Source organism: Ceratotherium simum, chromosome 25 (assembly GCF_057802395.1).
Source record: "Ceratotherium simum simum isolate JZ-2026a chromosome 25, ASM5780239v1, whole genome shotgun sequence".
In the NCBI taxonomy this organism is placed as follows: Eukaryota; Metazoa; Chordata; class Mammalia; order Perissodactyla; family Rhinocerotidae; genus Ceratotherium; species Ceratotherium simum.
Genome location: NC_141924.1, coordinates 19,859,077 through 19,884,712, shown reverse-complemented (window position 1 = coordinate 19,884,712; position 25,636 = coordinate 19,859,077). Strand labels below are relative to the sequence as shown.

General features: G+C 42.4%; 1 protein-coding gene and 1 pseudogene across 1 annotated transcript; both read right to left on the bottom strand.

The window, feature by feature from the left end:
• LOC147913747 (putative tetratricopeptide repeat protein 41) overlaps positions 1-2,374 on the bottom strand; it is a 62,542-nt pseudogene extending 60,168 nt beyond the window's left edge.
• A 10,816-nt stretch (positions 2,375-13,190) lies between these two features.
• LOC147913746 (putative tetratricopeptide repeat protein 41) lies at positions 13,191-24,664 on the bottom strand. The gene is given in 4 exon segments (XM_087448609.1): positions 13,191-13,381; positions 13,384-13,641; positions 13,644-13,783; positions 24,588-24,664. Coding segments are annotated over 4 exon segments (666 nt in total).
• Between the last annotated feature and the right edge of the window lie 972 nt (positions 24,665-25,636).

Here is a 25,636-nt window from a genome sequence, read left to right as displayed (position 1 = left end):
AAAAGCCTTCCAGAATCATTCAAACGAGCCAGTCCTAAACTGTTTCCTCTGCCCTGCCTTGCCTCTCCCGTGGAAACCCCAATAAAGACTCTGGCCTCGGCTCTCCCCTGGCTCCTGTCTCCTGCCGCCTGACGACCCTGACACTTCCCCTGGGGCCCTGTGCAGCGTGGTGTGTCCCCTTCTCTCAGAAAATATAAGTAATAAATTCTCCTTTCAATGGCATTGGCTTCTCCATGCCATCACTCAGTTGCCCCTCTATAAATTAAATCCCGGGTATAAATCTAATACTCGAACTCATTCAGTCCTCTTAAGAACCCTCTAGAAAGTCAGAGGGGGAAACTGAAGCACAGAGGGGCTAAATGTCTTATCTAATTCATTCTGATAGTCAGCAGGAGAACTGGGATTCACACCGAGTCTAGCTCCAGAGGCTGGCGCCAACCCACTGCACTACACGGCCTCAGGTAACTGCCCGGACGTCCCTCCTCTTCCCACAGAGCTCTGCCTGTAGCCTGTCTTCCAGGAAGCCTTCCCCAAAGGTCAAGTCCTTTCATTAGAGGCTCTCACGACACTACATACTGATCCTTGGCAGCGCTAGTCACAGTAATTTTATACTTATTTGTGTGATGATGTCATTAACATCTGCCACTCCCTACCAGAATGAAAGCCTCATGTCATTGCAGGAACCATGTCTGTTTCTGCTCACAGTGCTTTCCCCATAGTAAGTGGTCAATAATTATTTGTTGAATGTATGGTGGTTGCCATGTATTAAATTAAAAAGCAGGTTACAAAACAGTATGAAGTGTAACTTCATTTGCACAAGCGTATATGTGTGTGTATAGACATCCACAGGAAAAAGAAGGCCACACACCAAAATGTTTAACAATGGTGAGACTGTAGTATGTTTAATTTACCATTTTCTTCTTCGTTTTTTCTATGAGAAACATGTTACATCATTTATAATTACATATATTTTTAAGTTTTAGAGAAAATGCTTCATAAAGTAATGACTGATACTAAGAAGTACTAGAGATTCCATTGATCCAGCATCACTTCAAACAGGAGAAAAACTAAAGACAGCAACCAGTCAATGGGATTTGGTTTGTGCAAAACCAGCGTAGATGAGGCAGATCAAAATATACAATATATATGAGGCCGGCCCGGTGGCATAGCGGTTGGATCTGCGCACTCCGCTTCAGCAGCCCGGGGTTCACAGGTTGGATCCTGGGTGCAGACCCACGCGCTGCTCACCAAGCCATGCTGTGCTGGTGTCCCATATAAAGTAGAGGAAGATGGGCACGGATGTTAGCCCAGGGCCAATCTTACTCAGCAAAAGGAGGAGGATTGGCATCGGATGTTAGCTCAGGGCTAATCCTCCTCACACACAAAAAATACATACAACATAAAGAATGTAGTAGGCCCAGTAAATGCCTGATCAAAGTACAAATAAAGGGGCAGAACCATGCAGGGGTAAAGGCCACGGTTTCTAGAACCAGACTGCCCATATCTGAATTCCAAGCCCACCACATCTAAGGCCCTTCAACAAGTGATCTGACATCTCCATGCTCAGTCCCCTCTGTGTAAACAGGGATGATGATCACAGTCTCTCTTCCATAAGGTTATTGTGAGAATTAAGTGCCTTACTATTTCTAGAGTTGCTAGAATGGCACCTGGCCCACTGTAAGTGCTATGTAAGTATTTGTTCAATAAAATATATGGCAGTAACTATAAGCAATGCTGACGATAACTATAGATATGAAATGCAATGGAAAGGTGTTATGTACATTCTAAATTATGGGATTTTCTTTTTATAAAATACGTATTATTTTAAAGAGCTTTCTGTCCTGAAATCCCATGAATGCCAATCATTTCTTCGATTCCATTACTAGTATACAGGGCTTTAAACTGATAGAAGCCATGAACACTTCTAGAGGAAGTGAAAAGACCAGGATATTTGAGTCTTCATGAGAATATCAGTTTTGAGCTGAGTACCTACAGCATAGAAATTTGTTCAAATTAGGTGACAACGTTTCCATCATTGCTATAGTATGCTAATGGGATGGGGAGGCAGAAGGGGTTGGGAACAGTGAGTGCTACTCACAGCTGTACAGCTGACACATATATGTATATGTGTGATTAGCAGTCTCAAAATATTCAACCCAAAAGGGATAATGATATTTACCACCAGATGTCTCCTATACATTTTCAGGATTTTATATAAAAAATATTTTGTATGATCCAAAGCATTACTCTCATTTTCCAAAATGCAAAAATAGATCCTGTTACAAAGAGTTGGATGGGAATAAAGAGAAGTCAGGCTGTGCTATCCTTGAAGTTTCTGTGGCCCCTTACTATCAGGTACCTGTTTAGGGGTCATGGCCAACACCCTGAGTGGTCCAGCACTGCACACACACAGCATCTCCCACCCACTGCCTAGTCTCTTTGGTCCTAGCCCATTTTAAACCTAACATAACCAATCCTAAATTACTTTACCCACAATATTGGACTCCAGACCTTGGATTATGGAAATTACCCAGGAAAATTAACCAGAAAAGGGTAAAGGAAGTAATTTGAGAGGACTAACTTTCAAACTGTGATGAAGAGACATAGTAGCGGCAAACCAAAATTGTAATCAGCTACCTAATATTCTAAGAGCATTTTACTACATACAACTTCTGTCTTGCTTTTGTTTTTCAAAAGTAATATATTCTGTAGAAATTTTGGTATATTAGAATCTAGAGGGCCGGCCCTGTGACTTAGCAGTTAAGTGCGTGCACTCCGCTGCTGGCGGCCCGGGTTCGGATCCTGGGCGCGCACTGACGCACCGCTTCTCCGGCCATGCTGAGGCCACGTCCCACATACAGCAACTAGAAGGATGTGCAGCTATGACATACAACTATCTACTGGGGCTTTGGGGGGAAAAATAAATAAAAAAAAAAGAATCTAGAAAATCAAGTTCTGCAAAGAAGCTGTAATGGATTAAGTCTCTCAGATGCATTAAGATTCTGTTAGAGTCATTGAGAGTAATTACGTTTAACAAATATTTATCAGTTACCTATTATGTGCAAGGTTCAGTGCTATATGCCTGGGACAGAGAGGAGATAAAATGATCTATAATATAAAGTCAAGGATTAAGGGAAGTTCTGTATACCAATAATCACATTTCGTAGCAGAGTATGAGTCTGAAGGCTACTGGTGTTTGATGCAGAACCATCACAATGAAGGAAAGCTTCGTGCAGAAGACATTTGAGATGAGCCTTGGAGAGTGCACAGGTAGAGTTCAGGGCAAGAGCATATCAGGTCAGACGAGGCACAGGGAAAGGCCCAGAGGTAGGAAAGCACGTGAACGTTCGAGAAACGGGAAGTTGTGTAGAGCAGTGGAACTCAGCAAGTGTGCTCCAGGAATTCTGGGCAGCCCACAGCACAGGACGGTCACACACAACAAAGCTTTGTCTCAGGGTCTGCCTGACTTCCAAATGTTCTGTCAGATGGTCACGTAATGGGGGCAACTTTATAATTACCTAGCCTAGAAACCAACTCCATTTTACATGTAAACACAAAGGATTTTTTGCACGGGTTTAAAACACATTGAATTTCCTAGGACTGTCTATATAAACTGATAGAAGATTAGATGTTGTTCTCTCTGAAATGATAACAAGATTTGTTCAGAAATTTCAGAAAATTACAACCCTGATAGCAATATTGCTTGTGATGTTTGAGCCTTGAATACAACACACCCACATCAGTCTACACGTATAGCTATTGCTTTCATGGCTGTTTTCCATATCGAGGCAGGCACCTGCCCACTCCACGGGGTCTTCTACTGGAATCACGTCTGAGCGTATACATGCTGAAATACATATTATTTTATAATAAATTACTTTATCTTCATCTTTTATATTACAGTAGAGTGTTGTGTTGATTTTTTTATTGAGGTATAATTGACACATCACATTATATTACTTTCAGGTGTACAACATAACGATTCTATACTTGTATACACTGCAAAATGACCACCACAATAAGTCTAGTTCCCATCCGTCATCATACATAGTGACAAAATTTTTTTTCTTGTGGGGAGAACTTTTAAGATTTAGTCTCTTAGCAACTTTCAAATATGTAATACAGATACAGTATTATTAACTGTAGTCACCATGCTGTACATTACATCCTCAGGACTTATTTATTTTATAACTGGATGTATTGATTTTTAAAGATATTTTTGTATCAGAAAATCACCATAAAATCAATGACTTGAAAGTTATATACGAATACGGGACATAAAGGAGGAGATGGTATCAAAAAAGATAGAGTCTGAGCTTGTGTCACAATGAAAAATATTTTTCAAGAACAAGAAGAGAAAAATTAATCTTGATGCTTCATCCTTTGAGGGTTTTTTAACAAAATCTTTAAAATATGGGCAATGTTGAGATTTCAGACCTTAAATGACAGAATTTCAGAGCAGAAGGGGTTCCTAGAGATCATCAAGTCTAGTCCAAACTCCTCATTTTGTAGATGAGGAAACTGAGGCCCAGACAGGTGAAGGGACTTGAACACACAGATCATCAGGAGCTTTTAAACCAGTTACATTTTTTTTTTTTTGAGGAAGATCAGCCCTGAGCTAACATCCATGCTAATCCTCCTCTTTTTGCTGAGGATGACCAGCTCTGAGCTAACATCTATTGCCAATCCTCCTCCTTTTTTTCCCCCAAAACCCCCAGTAGATAGTTGTATGTCATAGCTGCACATCCTTCTAGTTGCTGTATGTGGGACACGGCCTCAGCATGGCCAGAGAAGCGGTGCGTCGGTGCACGCCTGGGATCTGAACCCGGGCCACCAGTAGCGGAGCGTGCGCACTTAACCGCTAAGCCACAGGGCTGGCCCAAAACAGTTACTTTTTAAATAGTTTTTCCTCAAACAACAACAACTGATCATTTATAGAATACTACGTTTGAGTTTTCAAGCCGTGTGGGTCACCATTTCTTGGCGTATGAGGTTCATTAGGAGTCACATATGGGAGGCATGGATTGTTCACCTCTTTCATAAAACTCGTGTCAAGGTTAAGTGACAAAACAGATGTGAGTGAACCTCAAAAAATACACACAGCCTGACGATCATAAAGCATAATATCACTAATAATAATCAGCAAAAAATAATCCTAAGTAAAAATACTCAAAGATGATGCTTATGGGTTTATATCTTTGTATATGAAAGAAATGTTCAGGGTTTTTAAAATCACATTTTGGGTGATTAGAATTATTTTTCCTCAACATGATGTTAAAGATAAAGTCAGCATTACTAGCATTGCAAAATGATCCTAAACATTTCTCTTTATTCTGGCAGAACCAAACTGTTGCTACTAAATGACAGTGGCCCTTTGCCCAATTTAAGTGGTAACATCTCAAGTGTTTAAACACCCAGCAGGGACAGGTAAACTTATGGACAGAGAAAAAAATTGATATAATTCTATGATACTTTGTAACAAAATAACTTAGTGACTGACTAACTTTTTCACTTTTTGGCAGCGTTGTCTCTTATCATTCAACACAGATTTATTGAGAACTTTCCATGTGTCAGGCTCTGTGCCAGGCACTGGCTATGACAGTGGCCAATAAAATACACATGGTTCCCTGCACTCACGGACTCTAGAGGGAGACAATGAAATGGATAATGACAGGACCATGTGTATGTCATGAGGACCAGGAAGGCAAACTTGCAGTATTGCTGGGAGATACCCACGTAAACTAGAATACGATGTGACTAGGACTATCCTTGCCACCTGGTCAAAGTTGGGGGTGAGGGAGAGAGATACCCATCAGCCCCTCTTATAGAGAGAGTGACCTTTAAATAGGGCTTAAGGGATGAGAAGGATTTCGCTGACCTGAGAAAAGGGAGGGGCGTTCCACAAGAAGGAAACTGAATGGACAGGCATAGAGGGACAGAAGTGACTGGTTGCTCCAAGGAGACCAACCTCGTGGAGCAAAGGGTGAGAGACGAGGCTGGAGCAGTGGCTGGGCCCAGGGTGTGAGGCTTGGGAAACCCTGCCAAGGATCCCTGCTAGTATTTCTGCCCATTCCACACCACTGCCTTGAGTCCAGACTCTCCCGATAACCGACACTGGGAGAGCACCCTGATGGAGATTACCCCAAAGAGCAAAATGTCCCTCTGTTGGCTCAAGGAGGCAAGATAGTGCAGTCATGGGGACCAGGGACTTTGAGCTCAACAAAGACCGGGGTTTGAACTCCCTGCTCTGCCCACAGAAAGCTGTGTGACCCAGCCAGTCTGAGCCTCAGTCTCCTTATCTGGGACGATGACGCTGGATGTTGAGAGCATTAAATGAGATGCTGATAAAGCCCTTAGCACAGGGCCTGGCACTCAGAGAGCCAGCTCAACAAATGGAACTCATTGTCATTCAGAGCTGCCACCAGAGTACAGGGGGTAACAGGGTGAGGAAACACGTCAATAAGAAAGTCAGTGGCTCTACTCTGACATTCTGTGAAGCGGGTCACACAGAAAGAGTATCAGCTGCCCGCAAGGCAGTTGAGGGACGCAGGTATGGGGAGAGCTGGCTACAGGCAGTTCATGTCTGCAAGATCCCTTTATCCTGGCAAGCAGGGGTGAGGACAGAGGGGCAGAAATGTGAGCTTCACACAGGGGTGTTTTGGTGTCCCGACTACGGAGGGCCCCTGGCTCCCAGCCACACGGGAGCTGCAGCTGCAGAGAGCTGAGGCGGGCAGCAGGAAGAGGCTCTCTGCAAAGAGGCTGAGTCTGCTCCCAGTGCTTGACCTCTGGGCCCAGCTGTGCTCTCAGCAGCAGCTCCTCCTCCTCTGCCCACATCCACCTCAACCAGATGAAACCCAGCTTTGTGCTGAATGACCCTGGGCCAGCCTGCTGTGCTCACCCACCTCTTCCCCTCCCCGGAAGCAGTGATAGCTACAAAAGTCTAGCTGATGAACAGGAGTTTCTTGTTTCCCTTCGCATTCCCCCCACTCCCTCTTTCTCTAGCTCAGTGAGGAATAATAATAATAAATAACAAAGAATAACAACAACAATAATACTAATGACAACTGTATGCCAGGTACATTTTGAATTCTTTACATGCCTTGTCTCTTAATCCTCACACAGCCTTATGAGATAGGTACTATTAATCCCATCCCTATTTTACAGATGGGAAACTGAGGCACAGAATGCTTAAGTAAACTGCCCGAGATCACACAGCTTGTAAGTAGTGAAGCCAGATTGAAAATGCGGGCAGCCAAGTCCAGGACCACAGCCCTTCCCCTCAGCCTCCCGCCATTAATGAGGAGGGCTCCCCTTGCAGGGATGGAAGGGACAGGCTGGCTGTCGAATATTCATAGGCTGTTCCTGAATTTACTCACTGTTGTCAGCCTAAAGATCTGCTTGTTTGAAAGACAGCAGCTGTTTTTATTAGGAGCTTCCTGCATCTAAAAACACACATGAAAATAACAATTCACTTTGGGAATAAAGTCATAATGGGGCATATACATCATCAACCTGGCCAGCTGGCACCTTTGGGATGTGCCTGAGTAGGACTGTCGCCTTCTTATAGAGCCAGTCACACCTGCTGGTACTGAATTTGATTTCGCCCACTTTATACACCCTGAGAAACACAACCATAGAGAACTCATGCCCACATGTTCACCCCGTTTACTCACAGACACCCACCACGCACACGGAAAGGAGCTCAAATATCTGTCCCCTCACACGGAGATAATATACATCCATCAAAACTCACCGCGGGCCCCACACACTCACTCAGTACCCAGAGGCACACACAGGTACACGCCCTGCGTGAGATGAATAAGTTCCCCAAACTGATTTGAGGGATGAATTCCTCAAAGCAGGCAGAGTCAGAAACACACAGACATGTCAATACAAGGAGGTACCTAATAATAATAATACCAGCTAATATTTATCAGTGCTTACTGTGTGCCAAGCATTGTGCTAAGTGTCTTAGCTTTTCATACTTTATGTTCGTTAATTCTCTCAACTACCGATAAGGCACATTTTTTTTTTTATTATCCACATTTTGCAAATGGGAAAACTAAGCCACAGAGAGTTAAAATAACTCACCCAGGGCCGGCCCGGTGGTGTAGTAGTTAAGTTCACGTGCTCCGCTTCGGTAGACCAGGGTTCACCGGTTCAAATCCCAGGCGCGGACATACTCACTGGTCATCAAGCCATGCTGTGGCAGCATCCCATATACAAAATAGAGGAAGATGGGCACAGATGTTAGCTCAGAGCTAATCTTCTTCAGCAAAGAGAGGAAGATTGGCAATGGATGTTAGCTCAGGGCCAATCTTCCTCACCAAAAAAATAAATAAATAAAATAAAATAAGTCACCCAAGGTCACACAGATAATAAGTTCTGGCATGGGGTTTGAACGCAGGTGGTCAGGCTCCCCAACTGCTTCTAGAACAGAGGTAGGCCCAATGCAGATCCCACACGATTGTTATCATGCCCTGTATACACCTTGCACCTTAAATATCACACATCTAAAGCAGAATTCTTGATTCCCCTCAAAACCTGCTGCCCTTGCCCCACCAATGTTGTCCCATCTCAGTGAACTCCCTCACCATCCATCTAGTTTCCTAAAGCCCAAAACTAGGAGTTGTCCCCAATTCCTCCTTTTCCTTCAACCCCACATTCAATTCCTCAGCAAATTCTCAATCCAACCAAAGCCCTCACCTCCACTGCTCTTGCCCTCCTCTGAGGCACCACCATCTCTTGCTAGGACCATTGCAGTAGCCTCTAACAAATGTCCTGCCTCCATGCTTGCTCCTCTACATCCATTTTCCACACATCAGACTGATTTTGATCTTTTAAAAATATCAATCAAATCACGTCACACCCCTGCTTAAAACCCTCCACTGACCTCTCATTGCACTCAGTAGAATCCAAACCCAATATTCTGTCTACAAAGCCCAGATATGAAGTGGCCCGGCCTTCACCTCCCACTTCCTCTGGTACAACTCTGACTGCAGCCCACCTGAGTCTGGCCACCCTGGCCTTCTTTCCCTTCCTGACTCACTCAACTTTGTTTCCAGCTTGAGACTTGTATTAACGTTAGCTGTTCCCTCTGCCTGGAATGTTCTTTCTTCTGATCTCCACATGGCTGGCTCCTGCTTGTCCAGGAGATCTCCCCCTGAGAGTGTAGCAGGGATGGCTACCTTCCCTGCCACAGTTCATGCTCCCCCTTCCAGATGGTGGGGTTAGCTTTCTATACCCAGCCGATTCCCAGTGTGGCCATGTGGGCCCAGGGTGGCCAAGTTATTGCCAAAAGAACAGGAGGAGAAGTGATATGCCAGGCCGAGACTTTAAAGGAACAGGTGTGCCTTTTCCACTCTTTTTCCTCTTCCTCTAGCCAAAAGCAGATGACTCTGAGGCCCTAGGGGATGACACAGTCTCAAAATGCAAAGAGCCTGTGTCCCCAAATCACCACATGGAGGAAAGCCACTTGTTACCCAATTAGGAACCCCATATTGGACTGTTCCATGAGTGAGAAATAAACTTCTATTTGAGAAGTCACTGAAATGAGATTTATTTGTTACAGCAGCTAGAGTTACTCTAACACAGAGACATAGTTCCTGACCACGCAACCTAAATAGCCACCCTGTCACCTTATCACATCACTCTGCATGGCATGTATCATTATTTGATATGTCTCTTGTTTACCTGTAATCTGCCTTTCTCAACCAGAACATCACATGTATGGGAGCCATGACCTTATTTGCCTGATTCACTCCTATATCCCCAGAACCCAGAACAGCGCCTAGCACAGAACAGGCAACCAATAAATATTCTGAAATGAATGAATGAATGGGTGAGTGAGTGAATGAACATGCTCGATAACTAGTTATTGAATTAAACAGGGGGAGCAATAGTTGAGAGGCAAGTCCTGCCTCGAGGCCTTGCACTCGTTTCCTTTGACTGGAATGCTCTCCCTGAGACACCTACCTGGCTCCCTCCTTCAGGTATTTACTCAGATGACCCTTTCTCAGTGAGGCTTTCCCAGGCTACACTTTTAAAATCCTAACAGTTCTTACATACACACACTGCCTACCTTCTTTCTCTGCTTTATTCTTCTTCATAGAACTTACCATCATCAAACATTCTACATCTTCTATTTAGTTAACTTTTTGTCCTTCCCTCTCTCCAATAACGTTAAAACTCCATGAGGATAAGGGCTTTTGTCCATTTTGTTCTCTGTTCTCTCCCCACTGCCTATAATAGTGCCCTGGCACATAAAGGTACTCGATTAATATTTGGTGAAAGAATCAGGAAGGAAGAAAAGGAGGAAGGGACAGAGGGAGGGAGGGAGGGAGGAGGTAGGAAGGAAGGAAGGAAGGAAAAGAAAGAGAGAAAGAGAGGTAGTGAGGGAGGGAGGCAGGAAGAAGGAAGGAAGGAAGGGAGAGAAGGGGGGTGAGGGAGGAAGGAAGAAAATTTAACCCTGTGAGGGGAAAAGGTGGGTAGATATGTAGGTGACATGATACGGGGTTTAGACTGGAACAAGAGAAAAATAGCTATGTGAGCAGAAGAAAGAACAACACTAATTTCTAACAAAAATTTTCTGAATTAATTTAAAAGTCAGATTCTATTACCATAGTTTTTGTCCTGTAATTCTGTGATGACGTAAAGCATCACGGACATGACATCACTACCTCACAGGAGCTACCCCCACTAAATGAGGGATCATCAACACGCTGGGATATTTCTTTTATTTTTGGAGAGGAAGATTGGTCCTGAGCTAACATATGTGCCAATCTTCCTCTGTTTTGTATGTGGGATGCCACCACAGCGTGTCTTGATGAGTACTAAGTATGTCCGCCCCTGAGATCCGAACCTGTGAACCCCAGGCCGCCAAAGCAGAGCACACAAACTTAACCACTACACCATCAGGCCAGACCCTTGGGATATTTCTTTTTGAAATAATTCACCCAGGTGGCAATCAGAGTGGACTTCCCACAACTACATTCTCCAGACAAGAGCAAAGTAGACTTGTAAGTTGGAAGAGGATTTATTCTGAAAAACAAAAGGAGTAAAATGTAGTCGAGAGTGTTTAGGAAATAAGGAAGAAAGGAGGAAGGAAGGGAAAATTTTCCCGCAAATGTTTGTCCTAAGACATAAGAAATTCTAGTCCCTCAACTTTGATCTCAATTGGCTCCAAATAAGCCATTTTCCCTCTGGGCTTTAGCTTTGTCCTATGCAAAATTAGGAGAGTAGAGAGACATAACCACGCAAGACCCTTCCAGCTACACAGATCCTAGGGTTGTCCAATATGAACCTGGGCCAACCTGCCCAAAGGCCCAGGGAGGGGTATTCTACCATATCAGTCCACAGCTCTTATATCTGCCCTGGTCATCCTTTCCCGGAGTCATGGCCACCACCACCGGACTGGTCCTCCATACAACATCATATTAGGAGATCAATCACCAGTGATTGAGTCAGATAGAAGCATATGGTCCAGGTAAGGCTAATCAGAGACAGAAAGACTCAGCGCTAGGACTTTGAGCCATTTCTGCTGGACTTGAACTTGGAGCTGCTACAGCCATCTTCCTTCCATGATGAAGCCACCAAGGAGTCGAGGCAACATCAGGATAGCAGTGCCACGCTGAGAAATAGGGAGAAACCAGGGCTTGGTAACATCATTTGAGGCACTGGAGGAAGCCTGAGCTGAACCAGACCTAATCCTGGGCTTTAAAGTTACATAAGCTAATAAATTCCTTTTTTGTTGAAGCCAGTTTGAGTCACTTGCAACCAAAAGAGTTACGATTGATACAATATTCTTTTCCAGGACTCCAAAATGATTTGGTTTATAGGCAGTTTTGTTTGACCAGCACAGGTGGGATTTCACCCCCACCCCCAACACAGAATTTGAATGACTTGAGGTGAGTCAACTCTATCCTGCTTACCACAGATCCATCTGCTCCCTATCATATTACAAGGACTATTGCCTGGTCTCAGAAAGCAGTTGAGAATGCACCACCCACCGTCATTTTGCATCCCCACATTAATTGAGCTCTTATGACAGTAATTCATAACCTTTTTTGGGTCACTGAACCTTTTGAGAATCTGATCAAAGACACCGGCCAACTTCCTACCCCCCAAAACACACATATGCATATAAATGCTCTATTTTTCATATAATTTTAAGGGCATCACAGATCTGTCCCAAAGTCTGTCTAGGTGAAGAATCCCTGCCATACTCTGATATGGCTCTTCCCTTTTTAATCTGGTACATGTCCATGAAACACTATTTTTAAAAATAAAGGTAATCATTTCCAGGCAATATGATGTCAGGCGGTGCCTCACAAACTTTAATGTGCATGCAGATCACCTGGACATCTTATTAAAATGCAAATTCTAATTCGGTAGACCTGGAATGCATTTCTCACAAGCTCTCAGGTAATGCCAAGGCTGCTGGTCCATGGATTACCCTCTGAGAAGTAAGGGTGAAGGAAAACGAGCATGGATTTTGGAGTCAAAGGACCTGGGTTCAAATCCTGCAATGATCCCTCACTAGTGATGTGACGTTAGGCAAGTCACTGAACTGCTAAACAGCAGCTTCCATCTGCTCGTCTGTAAAACAGGAATTATAGTGCCTGCCTTGCAGGGTTCAACCTTGGCGATTAAATGTGACAACATGCAAAAAGCACTAGACAATTAATAAAAGTTCTCTTCCCTTTAGATCAGGGTGTCTCAACTTGGCATTATTGACATTTTGCGTTGGAAAATTCTTTCTTATGGGGGGCTGTCCTGTGCACTATGGGATGTTTAACAGTATCCCTGACCTCCACCTGTTAGATGACATAGCAGTCCCCCAACTGTGACACCAAAAATGTCTTCAGACATGGCCAAATCTCCCTTGGGGGCAAAATCAGCCCTAGTTGAGAACCTCTGCTTTAGATCTACATATTAACTGCCAGATATTTTAGGTCTTCTCTGAGTTCCTTAATTTCCTAAATAATCTTCCATGATCCATTATTTGCTCTTATTTTCAGTTTCAAAAACCTTCAAATGGAGAAATGCACGTTACAGGAATATGGTAACAGTTTTAAATGCTTATTTAAATATTTAAATATTTCCAATCATTTAAAAATTCCTTTCACAAGGAAGACATACAAAACACATTAACTTTATGTTGATGCTAGACTTAGCTATCTCCATATTTACTAACCTATATTTTCAATCATTAAAGTGGCTGGGTACAGTTTTCCTGTCATAACCCACCAGTCCTTGAAAAGCAGCTCACCCCAATCACGGAGATCTCTATCAAATCTGACAGGGAGCCCTTTGCTAATAATCTTGGCCTTAAGCTTTCCCATCCTTAATTTTTCCTCATCGTTTGCAGAGAAACTGAAAACAGCCTCTCCTCCTTTTCCTCACCTAAAGTCATCAGAAGTGTGGTTCCAGTCCTAAAGTAAAAATATTGAAATTGAGACTCATTCAGAAATGCAGCTTGGATGATCTCAAACTCCGTCAGACTGCAGCTGGGATTCTCCAGGACCCAAGGATAACCAGTTTTCACAGCACCATGGAGATTCTGTTCTACTGTGGATACACTTGACAAGTCAGTTGCTTTGGAGAACATGAAACGTGAGCGGTGAGGGAGAAAGTCCCAGATGTCTGACCCAGCATGCAGATGAAAAAGGGAAAGCAGCTGTTCACACAGTCGAGGCAGAGCTTGAGATGTTGGCAGTGGAGACAAGGATGCGGTCTAAACAGGCTGGAGGGTGAGGGTGCCCGCGCCTCCAACGCTGACCACCTCACAAATATTATATTTGTTATATTCACAAAATATAACACTTAAAATATAACAATTTTCATCCTGGTGCAGCCACCGACGTCCACTGCTTCTGAGACTTCCTCCTAATCATGTTGGCTACAAACAGATTGAAATCTTTCCCCAGAATTGTTTCTTTCTTATCAACATTTGAAGGTGAGAGATGCCAACCAATGGACACATCAGAGTTGAAAAACAATCTAGTTTAAGTTGGGACTGAAAAAGGAAAAACACATTCATTTGAGGATTACAGGAAGTTCAAGTCTCCCCTCTTCTCCCCAAAGCCTTTGCTGAAGAGCTGAGAACCCCGAGGGGGTGAGTGGGCACTGGACACAGGCCCTCCCTCTCTTCCACAGCCTCCCATTCCACCTTCCCAGTGTTCTTCAGCCAGCTGCTACTTCTGCCCCCTGTGAATTTGGAAATTATGCAAAGGGACTTGCTGAGAGTGTGAAAAGGAAGACAAATTCAGAAAAAGAGCCTAATGTATCTAGGAGCAGAATAAGCCAAGACCCATGACCGTGACCAGAAGCAAGAATGAAAATACGTATGATGTGGAGGTCAGGACAAGAGGAACGAATCAGAGTATCACAAGGCCCAAGACCAGTAAAGCACCTGGCATCTGAGAGGCAAGGAAGTCTGGAGCTGAGAACTAGGTGGAGTTCTGTGATATTTTTAATCTTAAATTGTGCTCATACAACATCCCATTCATCTCCATGCACTGGGAATTCAATTCCACTGAGCTAATGGAAAAACACACGCTCTCCAACAATGATGTAGATATGCTTGCACCTGGCTCAGAAGCAAAAAATTAAATGAAAACTACCTAGTTTTATGAGCTTTTTCTTGATGCAACTTATTTCCATACCAAATACTGCTTTTGTGGTTATGTTTGCTGCTTTTTCACCTGTGGAAAAACATATTGCGTTATCATGTTTAGGGCAATTTTTCATCAAGATCACCTGACAAGAATACAATAATGCAGTACCTTTTCAAAAAGTGTTAATCCTTTTGCATTTAATTGTTACAATCATCCTATGATACATAATATTACCACTCTGCTTTATGCACGAAGAAACAAAAGTTCAGACAGGATAAGCAACATGTCAGAAGTCACTTGGCTAGTAAGTGAAGAGCCAGGATGTAAACACAGTCAGCCTGACTCCAGAACACATACATTATAACTGCCTCCATATTATAGAGCTAAGACTCCAGGCCATGAAGATACCACAAATCAATGGGCAGGAAACACCTATCCAATAAACAATATTGTAATAAGTAGATGGCAATTTAAAAAAATAATTTAAACCATAATCTCACACTATTGGACCCAAAAAAAAAATTCTAAAAGATGACAGAATAAGTATCATGGATGCTTTATTAATAGACTTCTCACCTGCCATGTAGGGGCTGGAATTAGATTAACAGCACTTGCAAATATCCACCTTCTCCTATTCCCATGTGATCAGAGGTCATTTCTATCTTGGTCACTATCATGTACCCAACACCTCGTACAATGACTGGCTCAGAGTAGGTACTAGGTAAATATTTGCTGAAGGAAAGAATTTAATATAATTTTTTAAATAAAAAGAAAACATAATTAAAAATTTATCAAACCTAGAGAGGACTGTTAAAAACTTACAAGCTGTAGAAGAAATCACAAAAGAAAAGATGGACAGATATAACTACATTTTGAAAAGATTTAAAAGGCAAACAATAGGGGGCTGGCCCCGTGGCATAGTGATTAATTTCAGCACACTCTGCTTCGGCAGCCCAAGTTCACGGGTCCAGATCCCAGGCATGGACCTACACCACTCGTCAGCCATGCTGTGGCGGCAACCCACGTACACAATAGAGGAGGACCGGGACAGATGTTAGCTCAGGGCTAATCTTCCTCACCAAAAAAAAAAAGGCAAACAAAAGACTGTAAAAAATATTTGCCACAAATAAATTTATCTTTATTCTAAGAAAAATAATGACAACCTAGTAGACATATAAGATACAAATAAAAAGAAAAACAATACAAGAATAAATATAAAAGCATATTCAACCTTTCTAGCACTCAAATAAATTTAAAAATAAGCAATGATAGAGATTTTTTTTAAATCACAGCAATCTAAATATTGATGAAACTTTTATCTCATATATAGTTATGGAGTAACTTGGTAACTTTGGAAAGCAATTACAAGGTCTATTGGAAAGTAAATGGCAATACACTTCAAATTATATTAAAGTGTTTATAATTTTTTGACTCAATGATCCTACTTTCTGGGAATCATTCCAAGGAACTAATCCAAATAGGAAAGACTATAGACATGAAGATGTTCATTGCATTTTTTATTGTTTTCTTAGGAAAAAATAGTAAAAGAAAGAAAGGAAACTAAATGGTCTTCACGAAGGGAATGACTAAGAGGATAAAACCACTGATGGCAGGTTATGCATCTATTAAGAGACAGTCATGGACTTCTGCTGCCAGCATGATAGAGTAACAGGGACTAGACTTACATGCCCTCTTCAAAAGATTAGAGAACTAGACAAAATAGAAGAAGTAGCTGTTTTCAGATATTAATGCATCAGGCAGCACAGGTGCGCAATCCCTGAGAAGGAAAAATGAGATGGATCTTCTGATCATGCCATCGTTCAGCCTGGAAAGCCCTCCCAGATGATGATGCAAACAGAGGGATTCGGAGCAGAGCACAGTGGTCTTGCTAATTTGAGGAGACAGAGCTTGTGGTGCAGGGAGCCTGAGGAGCTATGCAGGAAAAGAGTTCCAGAAATCTGCATGGGGATCCCACTGAGTCTTGTCTGAATACCCAGCTGCATTGGGTGAAACTCCATAGAGCTTAGCAAGGAATGAATGGAGAACTCTAAACTCAGCAACCCCCAGGGCTTACAGGGGGCAGAGAGAATTGCCAGTTCCAATCAGCTAGAAAGAAGAGTCCTCATCCAAAGCATTTTGGTAGAGACCCAAGAAAGGTCACATCTTGGGCCAGCCCTGGTGGCCTAGTGGTTAAGTTCAGCACGCTCTGCTTCAGCAGCCTGGTTCAGTTCCCGGGTACAAACCTACACTAGTTGTCTGTCAGTGGCCAGGCTGTGGCAGCGGCTCACACTAAAAAAAGAAAGAGGAAGATTGGTAACAGATGTTAGCTCAGGGAGACTCTTCCTCAGCAAAAAAAAAAAAAGAAGAAAGAAGAAAGGTCACGTCTTAGTATTAAGGATAAATTATCCCTAGAGTAAAGGCTACTCTAGACCTTCCCTAAAAAAGCATAAAAACAAACCTCAAAAGGGTCGAGCTGATCCAGAGGTCATTTAACTGCCTGCTAGAAAAAAGCCCAATGCTCTCTAAAGGAAGACAACAAAACCTACACCTCAGCAACATATGGAAAAGGTAGATTAAGAGGTATTATTAGAGAGACATTTAAGACAAACTTGTACCAAACTGACAATCTCGTGGCATAATCCGAAAGGCTGATACAGAATTGAAAGGGTCCAACTCCTGGCCAGCGAATCGAAGTTATTTAATATCTGTCCCCAGCCCACCTGATGAGTAGCATCACAGTGACACCTCCCACAGTGCCGGGTACACTCCCAGAGGCTGAGCGTGGGCTTTGGAGTCATATAAACCCTGCCTTAAGGTCTGAGTCTGACTCTATAGTTTCTGCAGCTGTAAATCTGGAATAATGACCACAGCCATGTGGCAGGGACCTTGCATAATAAGCACCCAATAAACTTTTTTTTTTTGTTTTCTTTTAACATTGCTAAGGTGGACTTCTCATTAAGAAATATCCTTCAACAAATTTCTTAATCAAATTATCACTGTTTAATTTATATTTTAGAATCTGCAAGGTCCATACTAAGCCCTCAATAAATGTTTGCTATTCCTATTGTTGTTGTCAATGTTAATATTCCCTCTATTGCAAATGTTTGATTTCATATTTTACAATAAAGCAGCCTCAATAGTATCACTGTGTTTATCACTGTACTTTATAACTAAAAGTTATGAGAATACTTATTAACTAGTCAAAAGTTCCTCTGACCTTTTTCAGAAATTTCTCTAAATATTTTAAGGCTTAGAAATTTCTATATTCAAATGCCACACCTCCCACTCCCCACCCCCAATGACCACAGCGTCTAAGTTTAGTCATTTCACCCCCTGACAGTCCCAGGCTGTACTTTTCCTTTTCTCTTCTTTTTTTTTAAAGCTTTTTATGCTTAAAATGTAAATCGGTGGGAATGTAAATTGGTATAAATTGGTACAACTTTTCTAGAGGGCAATTTGTCGGTGTATATCAAAAGCCTTTTAATAAAAAACAAGTCATATATTCTTACCAAGCATTCCAATTTTAAGAATTTATTCTATTTGTCTATAAGGATTTACCTCTCAGGATTTTCATTAAAGCAAAATTTATAATGGTTTAAAAATTGGTAACAAACTAAAAGTCTAAGGATAACAAATTGAATAATTATGCCATAGTCATGACGTGAAATGGTGTACAACCATTAAAAGATATCTTGTAAAAATATTTAAATGTGAAAATGTTTACCATATATTGGCAAGTGAAAAAGACAGTTACAATACAGTATTACTGTGTGATCCTAATTTTAATTTAAAAATATATATGCTAAATATTAATAAAGAAACCAAGAAGCTAATAGCAATATATCTAATTAAGGTGTGTGGGTTATTTGTGTGTGTGTGTGTATGTGTGTGTGTGTGTGTGGAAGATCAGCCCTGAGCTAACATCCATGCCAATCCTCCTCTTTTTGCTGAGGAAGACTGGCCCTGGGCTAACATCTGTGCACATCTTCCTCCACTTTATATGGGACACCGCCACAGCATGGCCTGACAAGCGGTACGTGGGTGCGCACCCGGGATCCAAACGTGGGCCGCCAGCAGCGGAGCGTGCGCACTTAACTGCTGCGCCACGGGGCCAGCCCCGAGTGTGGGTTATTTTTAATTTTCTTCCTTGAACTTTTCTTAATTTCCGAATTGTTTATATTACACATTTGTGACTTGAAATCATAAAAAAATAAAATTTCTTTTTTTAAAAAAAGCCTTTCAAATTCTTTCAAGTAGTCAAGTCTAGCCACTTACATGTGGTGGCTAGAACAATGTAAGAAATTTTTTAAATATAGTTCCATTTTGTTCTGCCATTACTAACTCTGAGGCCTCATTTAATTTCTCTGGACCTCAAATTTCCCAAGCTTTTTAAAAAAGGGAGGCAGGGGAGGCTTGAGATGGGAGCATAAATTGGTATAGCCTTTTTTGTAGAGGAATTGGCAAATATCCATGGAATTTTGAATGCACATACTCTTCGACCTAACTATTCTAAAACTAAAAATTTATCCTCCAGATAAATCTGCACAAATACGAAAATCTGTGCCTATTAAAACATTCCCTGCAGTATTGACTATAGTAGCAACAAGCTGGAAACAATACAAATGCCTACCAAGTAGGTGAGCAGATAAAAATGAATGAGACATCCAAGATGTATTAACTGGAAGAAGCTAATGCATAGGGTATTGTTCCATTTATCTTTAAAAAACTAAAAATTTCATTTCTAATTTTATTACACACACATATGTACACACACACACACACATTTCTGGAAGGATGTATCAGGAACTTCTATCAGTAGTGACCTCTTGAGAATGGGAATAGTGGGGTGGGGAGAGTCTGGAACTTTTACCTTTGACCTTATACTTTTCTATACCAATCGGGTTTTTTTTAGCTATGAAAATATATTAGTTTTATAATTTAAAACTAAAGGGGAGGGCCGGCCCCGTGGCTTAGCGGTTAAGTGCGTGCGCTTCGCTGCTGGCGGCCCGGGTTCGGATCCCGGGCGCGCACCGACGCACCGCTTGTCTGGCCATGCTGAGGCCGCGTCCCACATACAGCAACTAGAAGGATGTGCAGCTATGACATACAACTATCTACTGGGGCTTTGGGGGAAAAAAATAAATAAATAAAATTAAAAAAAAAAAACTAAAGGGGAGAGTTGTGGAACCACATGATTTCTAAGATTCCTTCCAGCTCTAAAACTCTCTTTAAGTCCCTAATGTAAATTATCATCAACATGGTAGATTTGATCATGCAAATTATCAAATTCATTTACCACAATTTAAAATTTAATAAATCTCTTATTTGAAATTCAATTCCCCTGGTGCTCTGCTAGTGTCCAAAGTTGACAGGGGACAACAGGATAGATGTGTGTGTGTGTGTGTGTGTGTGTGTGTGAGGAAGACTGGCTCTGAGCTAACATCTGTGCCCATCTTCCTCTATTTTGTATATAGGATGCTGCCACAGCATGGCTTGATGAATGGTGCACATTGGTCCACGCCTGGAATTCAAACCTGTGAACCCCAGGCTGCCGAAGCAGAGCATGCGAACCCAACCACTACACCACTGGGCCAGCCCCAGATACTTTTTAATTGAACTGTTTTTCTAAGGCAGACTCTAGAAAGATGTTTCTTTTTAACTAATAGAAAATAAAATGTAAACTACAGGACTATGGGTGACTTTAATTTATGACAGGTTCAAACTTTCTGATTGCATGTATGAAAGTCACAGCATGCAGAAGTTTTATTAACAAATGCAGGTAACCATTTTATAAATTCAAAGTCCATTCTCCAGCACAGTAATGTGGTGGAATTAGGGCAGGAGATAGGGAGAAGATCACAAATAATCCAAAGTTGCAATTAAGACTATCCAAAAAGAGGGGCTGGCCCGGTGGCATAGTGGTTAAGTTCACACACACCACGCCAGCAGCCCAGGGTGCACGGATTTGGATCTCAGGCACAGACCTACACACCGCACATCAAGCCATGCTGTGGTGGTGTCCCACATACAAAATAGAGGACGATTGGCACAGATGTTAGTTAGCTCAGGGCCAATCTTCCTTGCAAAAAAAAGAACTATTCAAAAAGAAGATAATGTAAACTACAGTTACAATTACATTAAATATTTAGAAACACATTTTTTGTTCTATAACCAAAAATAATACAAGTTTCATAGTTTGGAAGCATTAAACATCATATAAATTGCTTGATGAAACACCACCAAAAAGTTAACATGAGAAAATAATTATAGTTGTTTAATGTCCTAGTTGAAACCTTATTTTTTTTGAAACCTTAAAATAGGACCAAGGACTTCTACATCTACTATGTAGTTCTACATGTACTTCTACATTCTACCACGATGGACAATTCGAGGGAGACCAACCCTCCCACCAAAACAACCAGAGAAGCTGGATAAGATATTTGAGAAGCTATTTAAAGGCGTCAGATAACTACCCAGGCAACCAGGATTTGAGGAGACAAGATTCCAGAAAGAAAGGAAGCTTTGAGAAGTGAGCTCTACATTTTCTAGTGCTTTCCCCCTCAAAGTACTTGCTGATTCTTATGCCACACAGAACCAATATTCTTAGAAGGTGCAAGGCTGAGAAAGCTCTAGCACCTCACAGTGCTAGAAAGACAAAAATTGTAGTTCAGGGCCCACCAACGAGGAGGCCTGATAAACAGCCTAGGCTTTCCGTTATATTTTCTGGATGCTCAATCTTGGTTAAGAAGGTCTCCCTCGTCCCTAGTGTGTGCTCACAGGCTCTCTTATTTTCGTCTAAGCTGGATTTATTTTTTATATGGAGTAAGATTACAGTCAATTTTATTTTGCTTGAGATGGACCACCAGAACATCCTTTATGAAATAAACTATCCTTTCCCCTCTAAACTGAAACATCACTTTTGTCATGTATTAAACTAAACGATCTAAACAATCTACTTCTGGATTCTCTCTTTTGTTGCACTGATCTGTTTGCATATTCAAACATGTAGTGGATATTTATCATTCTTTTCGACTGTGCAGCATCTGAATCCTCTTCCTATATTTGGGAAAATCCCCACCTTCTGATTCTTATCTCCACCTCGAGCCCATCCCTCACGAAAGAAGCTGAAGATATCAGACAGAGGCTTTCTCAGCTCCCCGTGAAGCTAGGGTAACGGCCACCTCCTAAAATGGCCCCAGTGATCTCTGACTTCTGGCACTCACATCCTTGTATAATCCTCTCTCTCATCGAGTAGGGTCATTGCAGAAATGATGGTGCATGACTTCTGAGGGTGATCACGAGTTACTGTGGCTCCTGCCTTGTTTTCTGACTCACGTCACCCACTCTGGAGAAAGCCAGCTGCCAGACCATGAGCACCCTCAAGGTCTGGAGAGGTCCATGTGGGGAGGAACTGAGACCTCCCATGCACAGCTATATGAATGAGCCATCGTGGAAGCAGATCCTCCGGCCCAATCAAGCCTTGGATGACTGTGGGCTCCTGAAAGACCCTGAGCCAGAACCACTCAGTGAAGTGCTCCTAGATTCCTGATAGACACACACTGTGTGAGATAATAAATGTTTATTGTTTTAAGCTGCCTAGTTTTGGGGTAATTTGTTACACAGCAGTAGATAATATAGGGTACCCAAGTTCTCCTTTTGTTTTATATTCTTCAACAAGATTTTATAGTTTTCTTCATAAAGGAACTGTCTTTCTTCTCAAGTTTATTCCTAAGTATTTTGTGGCTTTTGTCTCTTATATGAATGAAATTTATTAAAAATGTCCATTTCTATGTGTTTTTTGCAAGATTAGAGCAAGTCTATTGACGTTTATATATTTATCTTATAGTCAATAATCTACCAGTTCTTATATTCATTACATATACATTTTTTTTTCTAACTAGACTCTCTTGGGTTTCCAGGATATACAATCATTTCACCAGTAAGAAGGAATTTCAAAATAAAAGACTTCAACTTTTCTAAAATTAATGCCAATTACTTCTTTTACTTGTCTTACTGTTAAATCCTCCTAAACAACGTGGCATAATACTGACAATAGTGGGTATCTCTGTTTCCTGATCCCTACTGAAATGGGTTTTAGTGTTTTGTTGTTTAGAATGATAGTTGCTATTGGCTGTTTTGTTTTTTTTTTTTTTGATTGAGGTATAATTTACATATAACAAAATTCACTCTTTTTTAGGTGTACAGTTGGATGAGTTTTAACCACCACCAAAATCAAGGTTAAGAGCATTTCCATCACCCCAAAAAGTTCCCTCATACTCTTTTGGGGTCATTCTTTTATATCTCTGCTTCAGTTTAAATAAGATATATGCACTTTTGATGGAACTCCACTGTTAATATTTGTTCAAGCTCTGTACGAACAGAGAACATATCTATATTGCTCACCCCTATACTGCCAGCACCTTGCATAATACCTGACACATACCAGGTCCTCAACACTTGCTGAATTAATACACGAGTGAATAAATGAACCAATCAACCAACCAACAAATTCACCTTTGTGCTCAGCCCCATTCTTTAATGTTCCCTGATGCCAACTCCTTCCTGCCTTGATCTCCCCAGTCTGCATCCTCCCTGACTCCTCACTGCTGGACTACAACTGTCTACCAGGTGAGCTATCCATTGCCCCTAATGGCACCCCTTTACCTCGCTGGTTTTCTCTTCCAAGAAGAAACTTAACAACAACAATAACAAAAAACAACAAAGGTGGCTGTTTCCAGTAGCGTCCATGGACATATAGTTTCAAAAGGGAAAAACTAAAATTAGGAAGCAAGAGAATCAGATCCAAAGATAGGGAGCTTAATAATCTGGAGTGTAAGTTTTGGAGGAGCTAGACCAAGGGGGCATTGAGGATCAAGAATGGGTCAAAAGTCAGAAGTGGAGGCCACAGGGGAGAAACAGCAAGGCTGGGAACCGAGTAAGCTGCCTACTTCTTTTACAGGGTGCACAGCCAGGGATCCTGTCTTAAAGGGGCAGAGTTGAGCCAGGCAATGGCCAGCCATCTTCTGCCAGGCCACTGTCTTGCGTTCCGCCTGCCTCATAAATTCCCACCATCATCTGCAAAAACATCTACCCACAAGCAATGGATCTATTTTGGAGGGCAGGTCTCATTCTCAGTTCCCTCCAGGTGCAGCACAAGTGACCCACCACTGACCAGTGAAGATGGAATTTGCAGTTTCAGAACTGGTTGCTTACTTGTTCAGAGCTAGAGAAAAAGCTGAAAAAGCTGAGCTGTGAAATGCAGAAAAGTGAAGGAACTCATCTTTTTCTAAATACAAAAAAAAAAAAAAAACGAGTTAAAATATTAAAAAATGCGATTGAGATATCTGAAGGTAATTCACACGCTAGTATACTCTTTAAAAAAATGCAAGCACAGAGGCATAAAAAAAAAAGCTTTGTTAGCTAGCCTTTGTTCACCAATAACAAATGTAGCTAATTTGGGCAAATGTAAATAAGGCACCAACACAACGTGTAAAGGCCAACCACAGATTTAAGATTGGCATATCTAAATAGGGGAATTTATAAAGATTATGATAGACTGTCACTGAAAAGCTTCTCTTCAGAAATTCGGGAGATTATCTGAAAACAAATTCGAAGTTCAATTTTTCTAAAGAAAGCAATAAGGAAGGGAGTGTTTTTGTTGAAAACGGGGTGCGGGTCGAGGTGGAGGGCATGTAAACGTTAAGTTAAAGAGACATAGAAAGTATCTCCAAAGGCGCAAGCTTTAGTAGGGACTTCCCTCACAGGAAAGACACCTGGCGTTCTATGTGACTTTCTAAACGCTGCGTATTTCTATGAAGTTACAAAGCTGCACTCCCTCTCTCGTTTGCAGCCTCATCGGTTTTGCTTTCAAATATCTGCAGGTGTATCCTCCTGCACCCGTTAAACTAACAGTTTGTTTCTTTTCTGTGCTAGATCGGACTCGACGACCATGCTCGCCACCTGACTTACAGCAGGGACCCTAGGACCGCCGGGTCACCGCCTTTGAACTTTACGACGGAGTCGAAGGAGTCAAGGTTACACGCCATTTCCCAGACAGGAAAAAAAAAAGCCCCACTACCCTCTTCTGTAAACCGAATCAGAAAGGCCTCGGGATTCCGGCCACGGAACGCGCAGAGGCAGTGAAGGCGCAGACCGCCCAAGGGTCACGCGAGAAGCCAGATTTCGGAAACGCGTGTTCACCAGCCGGAGGCGGGAGCCCAGACTCGGGGAGGCCGACCCCCAGAACTTAGGGCGGCCTTAGCCAAGGCGTGATGGCTTTCTAAGCCCGCTTCTAAAGGCTGTGTACACTGGAGAGTCCTGGAATTGGTACAGATCGCTACTGCGATCAGAAAGCGACGTCAATTCTGAAACACGCAGCTCGGAGCTCCCGCAAAGACATGCTAGGAAAATGCGGAAGATTGGGCCAAACTACGCAGCTGGTCAAGGATCACGATTCCCAGCATTCAATAGTGTACCCCCTAGTACGTTGCATGCCGGGAACTGTAGTCCCTCACCACCCCCATCTAAAGGCTCTCCGGGGACTTTTCAACCTCTTACGTGTTTCTCTTTCCCGTGAAGCACTACCAAATAGAAAGTAACTGCGAAAAGTCGCTGTGGACTAATTCCCAACGTGACCCCAAGCGTAGACAGCCGAAAAGGTGAAGAATGCGTTGCCATGGCTACCGTTTCCCCGGTCACGGAATAAACGTGCTCCACGACCCGGAAGTAGTTCCCCAAAACGAGGGATGGTTTCTGTGCTGACGTTCATTGGACGGTTTCCCTTAGAGGCCAAAGCTTCCCAGGCAAAGGGGCGGTCCCGCGTGAGAGGGGCCCGCGGAGCCATCTGATTGGAGAAAGGAGACTACGAATGACCAATCGGAAGGAGCCACGCTTCGGGCGTCGGATACCGCACCTGGACAGCTCCGATTGGTGGACTGTGGTCCCCCCCCCCGCGAGTCCTCATTGGGTACAGGGGGTGCGTGGTGCGGCATGATTGGTGGGTTCGTGTTTCCCGTCCC